A 4,614-nucleotide genomic window follows, 5' to 3' on the forward strand; every position below is an offset into this window, starting at 1 on the left:
CCCTTTGGCATCAAATACCAAAATGGAAGATTTAATCATCCTGAGATGGCAGGGATGAAGGAGAATAATATGGATGATGTGGATAAAACTAAGGAGGCACAGGAGCTGGATAAATGGAGTAGAAGTGATCATTGAAGCCCGAGAAGGTAGTGGAGAAAGTAGTGAAATCATTCTCAAGCCTCTGCTGCCTGTCCACAAGCTGCTGGTGCTGCTCTGAAGTGAAGATCTTGTCTGTGTGAAGACCTCGTCCAATATTCTAAAGCCTAGTCGTCACAGGCTCATAAAAATCAGTGCGAATCTGGTGCCCAAAAGCCCAAAACCAAGTATTCAGTTGCCCCTGAAAAGTCTGCCGCATCTACTACCCAAAGGACTGAAAACCAACACTGAACTGCCCCTGGAAGCTCTCCTGCATAGCATGGAACCTCTGCTACATTTGCTCACCAAGACCCTGCTGCATGTTCTGAAAGTATGGATCAAAGAAACCAGCTGGAGGTGCCCACTGTGGCTGCATATGTGGAGGAGGAGGAGGCATAGCCTGAGCATCATCATCAACATAAGTATTCCCACCATCATGTCCAGCGCCCTCACCATCACCATCACCATTTCCCTCTACCTCGGGAAAATGAGTCAATTCTCTACCACGAAAGCCAGACTCATTGTTGAATGGATGAGAAGACTTCATTTTAATTGGACATGCACCTATAAACCTTGTTTTCACTTTGATCAAAGCCATAACATAAGGTCCAAAGGGAATATTATGCTCCAATGTTACTGTCGGTACATACAGATAGGGGTACCTCCTACTAGTGTGTCCAGCCTGAGGGGCGTGAGGTTATCCGTAACCTCGCACTAAGCCTTTGGATGACAGGGCGTACGGCCCGGGCCTGACAACTGGGGGCACGGTCTTCTGACCTCCCCGCACACTCTAGCAGGTCCGGCGCCTCCACGTGCCCGTGAGGACAAGGTGCTCAGGAATGGCTACTACGGGCCCGGACCACCACGGGCTGGTCTTGGGCCCCTACGTGTGGAAGCCGGACCCCCAGGGGGCCTGAGCGCCTGAGCCAGCCAGGGGGGCCCGGACCTCCCTTCCAACCGGGGAGGAGGTCCGGTGCCGCCACATGCCCCTGAGGAAGCGGCCGCCAAACCAGCACCACCACGTGTCCGGTGGGAGCCAGCCTTCTATGAGAAGCCAGCCCAACTACCGCATTAAATGCGGGTGGTTGGGGTGCGCTTGCCCGAGACAGGGCATGGGCTACCCACTAACACATTGGGCAGGTATGCTGACACCACGGTAAGCCTGCCAGTTACCGAGGCGGCACGTCGCGTCACCGCACCACGTGCGCGGGCGAGGGGCGTGCAGTCACATCACGGCGCCACGCGTGTGAGCGAAGGGTCATTATGACCTGCTGCAGGAAGGTCACGGCGTGCGCTGCTACAGTGTGCAGAGGCTACAACACGCCGTGACCTTCAGCCTCGAGGCACATGATGAGAGTGGACTCCAGGCGCTGCAGACGCTCACCGGTAGAGTCCAGCGCCGGAAGAATGGCACCAATTGAAGAAGGGGCCTCTGCAACCTGGATGGGACTTAGCCCAAGGGGTTCTAGGTTGGTGCTTGCTTCACCGACCCACTTCACGATCCGCTCAACCCCGGCGCGCTGCTCCACCAGGAATCCCTCCACCTTGGCCTCCCGCTCCTCGAGGTCCTGGGTCCAGGCCTCCAGGTTTGACCGGAGGGCGGTGAGTCAGGCCTCCTCCTCCTGGATGGCTACCTCTCAAAGGTTGAGGGCGGCCCGCTAGTCATCAATCGTCTTTGCCATAGCCTTGGCAGTCTCGATTGTGCGACGAGCTGACCGCTCCTTCAACTCCACCTCCATCTCCTTACGGGTCACCGCCTTCTCCCGGGTGGCGACTGCCATCTCCCGGTCGATGACTTTGTGCATCTTCTTGCGCTGGACCTCACGCTCCCACTCGAGCTGGGCCTGTTCCTCGGCGGCGAGGCCACCACCTGGATGCGGTCCCCAGACAGCGCTCCTAGTCGGAGAGCCGAAGCCACTCCGCCTCTAGCCTCTCCCACTCCCACCAGAAGCCCGCTTCTGCCTCCTCCATCGCCTGCTGGGCCTTGACTAGGAGGCGGGGAAGAGGGACCTCCACCGGGTTCGGGAGAAGGTGCCTCCCGTGCACCACCTCCGGCACGTCCTCCTGCGCGGGCTGGGGGCCGGAGCTAGGAGCCCCTCCGACTTCTGCTGCTACGGCTGCCCCTGCCGTCGCCGCAACCTGCTCCGCGGCTGGCTCTGCAGAGGGAGCCTCCACCATGGCTCCTGATGTGGCCGCCGCGGCAGTCTCTCCACTCGCCGCGGCTGGAGGGGTCGCCTCCATCTGGGATGCGGCCTCGGCCGCCGGAGCTCCGACCCGGGCCTCCGCGGCCGTGGGCGGGGATGCTGGTGCTGTTGACGATGCCATCAGCCCCCCAGCGGTGGTGGAAGAGGCCGGCTGGGGGCCGGACCTCCCGACCGGAGAGTCACCGGAGGATGCGGAGGTTGTGGCAGGACGAGTAGTCCTGACAAACGTCATCAAGATAAGGATCCAAAAAACAAATAAATCAAAAAGACATGAGGAGTTAACCACTCACGTGGAGCTCCACTCCCCCCATCCTGCTTAGAAGACTGGGGAATCCCTCCTTCCTATGGATGATGCCCCGGGCGACTGGCGGGGCTTCTTCGCCGAAGGCATCTCAAGCGACGGTGGTTGTCGGTGTTTAACCGGCTGCCCACCGAGGGATATACCCAAGGTGGTAAGTTTTGGGTGAGGAGACGCCGAGATCAGGAACTCGAAGGTGCAAGGAACACAAGACTTTTAGACAGGTTCGGGCCACACGGAGCGTAACACCCTACGTCCTGTATGGTGGTTTGTATTCCCTTTGGTGTAGAATGACCTAATGATCTTCTGTTTTGAGGGGGGTCCCTGACCTCCCTTATATATCCGGGAGGTCAGAGTTACAAAGATGCTAACCAACCCCCCGTCGAGGGATCATACCAGAGCATATCTCAAGTAGGTCCTCTCCGTGTTGGTTAGCTCTATCTCCTATTTAAACGGGATAAACAAGAGATAAATAGAATGAATAAGAGATAAGACGGGCTTAATCTCTTAGACTACGTAACGTGCCCAGCCCGGTGGCCCCGGGTCTGATAGTGGTGGGGCCTGCTGCTGCTGTTGTGGTGGCGGTGGCGGTGGCAGTGGGACCTGCTGCCGTCGCTGGGGCGGAGGTGGCGGCGGTGCCTGGCGCTGCTGTGGAGGCGGTGGTGGCGGCGGTGGTCACTGCTGTGGCGGAGACCGCCGCGTATCCTCTGGCCTCCCCTGCGACTGTTGGCGATGTGGTGGCGGCGGCGGAGCCTGGGAGATACTTTGCCCCCCCGACTCCGTTGTCTTCTGGAACTTGGGGGCCGGCTCCCCCATGAAGGATCCGTCGCCACGGCAGAGCCTCCGCGACCTGTCCTCCTCGCGGTCCCGGCTGCTCCACGAGGTGCCCGCCTCCGGCACCTTCTCCTTCTCGGAGGGAGCCGGGCCTCCGTGGCTGGACCCGCTGTGTGACACTCAGGTATTTAGCATTGTAACACCCTACATTTTAGTACGAAGTTGTGTGCAAAATGTGGTAAAAGTGTGTTTAAAAATTTAAATACTAAGGGAAAAAGGGTTGTTTATATAATTATATTTTAATAGAGGTCCTTTAGTGTTAAATGGGTAAGCATGGAGGGTAGAATTTAAATGTACGAGGGTTGTTTTGCAAAAGTCAAAAACTTGTGTTTAAATCGTAAATATAGGTGAAACTACACATAGGATATATATGTAGTGTAGTTTTAAAATAGGATTTATGTAAAGTTTGGAAATCTTATTAAGTTTTATATTAATTACAAATCCTTAACTCTTCTGCAAATGAGCCTTAAAGCAAAGTTGTAGATTTTGGAAAAACATACACTTTTACTTTTGGGCCCATCTCCATTTGAGCACTGGTTTGAAAGTTACCGGAGCATTTCAGTGAGGTCCCTGCATTTCTGTGAAATTGCACCTAGGTCCTCCTTCGTCTTCCTCAGGCCCCGATCTCCTCTGCTCTCTGCCGAGCGCGTGATCTCTATCGCCGGCCACCTCCCGAGCCCTTGCAGGTCTGCGCCGCCCTTATCCTGCTCCACGCGTCGCCCCACCACTCCTCCCACCGCCTGCGCTGCCCCCGCTGGCCGTCCCCCGCTCAGCCACGTCGGGCCGTCGATCCCGAGCAGCTGCCATGCAGCCCCGTCGAGCACGCCGGCGCCGCCCGTCGTCTTGAAGCCGGCCATGTGCCTGCTCCCCCTCCCTTCCTCCTCCACTGAGTGCCCCGTCGCTATAAAACCCGACCCAAATCCCTGCATCCTCGCCTGATTTCCTTCTTCCTCCTCGCGACACCGAACTCACCCCGCGCTCCTCGCCGGAATTCGCCGCGACCACTCCACCCCGCCCAAATTCCAGCTGCCCACCGCTTCCTCACCTCCTCTGCTAGCTCCCCGACCTGGTCCAGCTTCCGGCCCTCCTTCGCCGGAATTGCTTTAACCCCGAGCCGCCCCTCGCCGGAGATGCCCGCGCGCT

At 57.6% G+C, this 4,614-nt stretch overlaps 1 protein-coding gene across 1 annotated transcript; it reads right to left on the reverse strand.

The window, feature by feature from the left end:
- Nucleotides 1-2,031: 2,031 nt before the first annotated feature.
- LOC112890428 (ice-structuring protein-like) lies at nt 2,032-2,460 on the reverse strand. The gene has a single exon (XM_025957318.1). It carries the CDS (start codon nt 2,458-2,460, stop codon nt 2,032-2,034), a length of 429 nt encoding a protein of 142 aa, XP_025813103.1.
- Nucleotides 2,461-4,614: the final 2,154 nt, after the last annotated feature.

This window comes from Panicum hallii, chromosome 4 (genome assembly GCF_002211085.1).
Source record: "Panicum hallii strain FIL2 chromosome 4, PHallii_v3.1, whole genome shotgun sequence".
NCBI lineage: Eukaryota > Viridiplantae > Streptophyta > Magnoliopsida > Poales > Poaceae > Panicum > Panicum hallii.

Excerpts from the sequence above, each read along its gene's own strand:
- LOC112890428 (XM_025957318.1), bottom strand. The coding sequence starts at position 2,460 with ATGGCATCGTCAACAGCACCAGCATCCCCGCCCACGGCCGCGGAGGCC.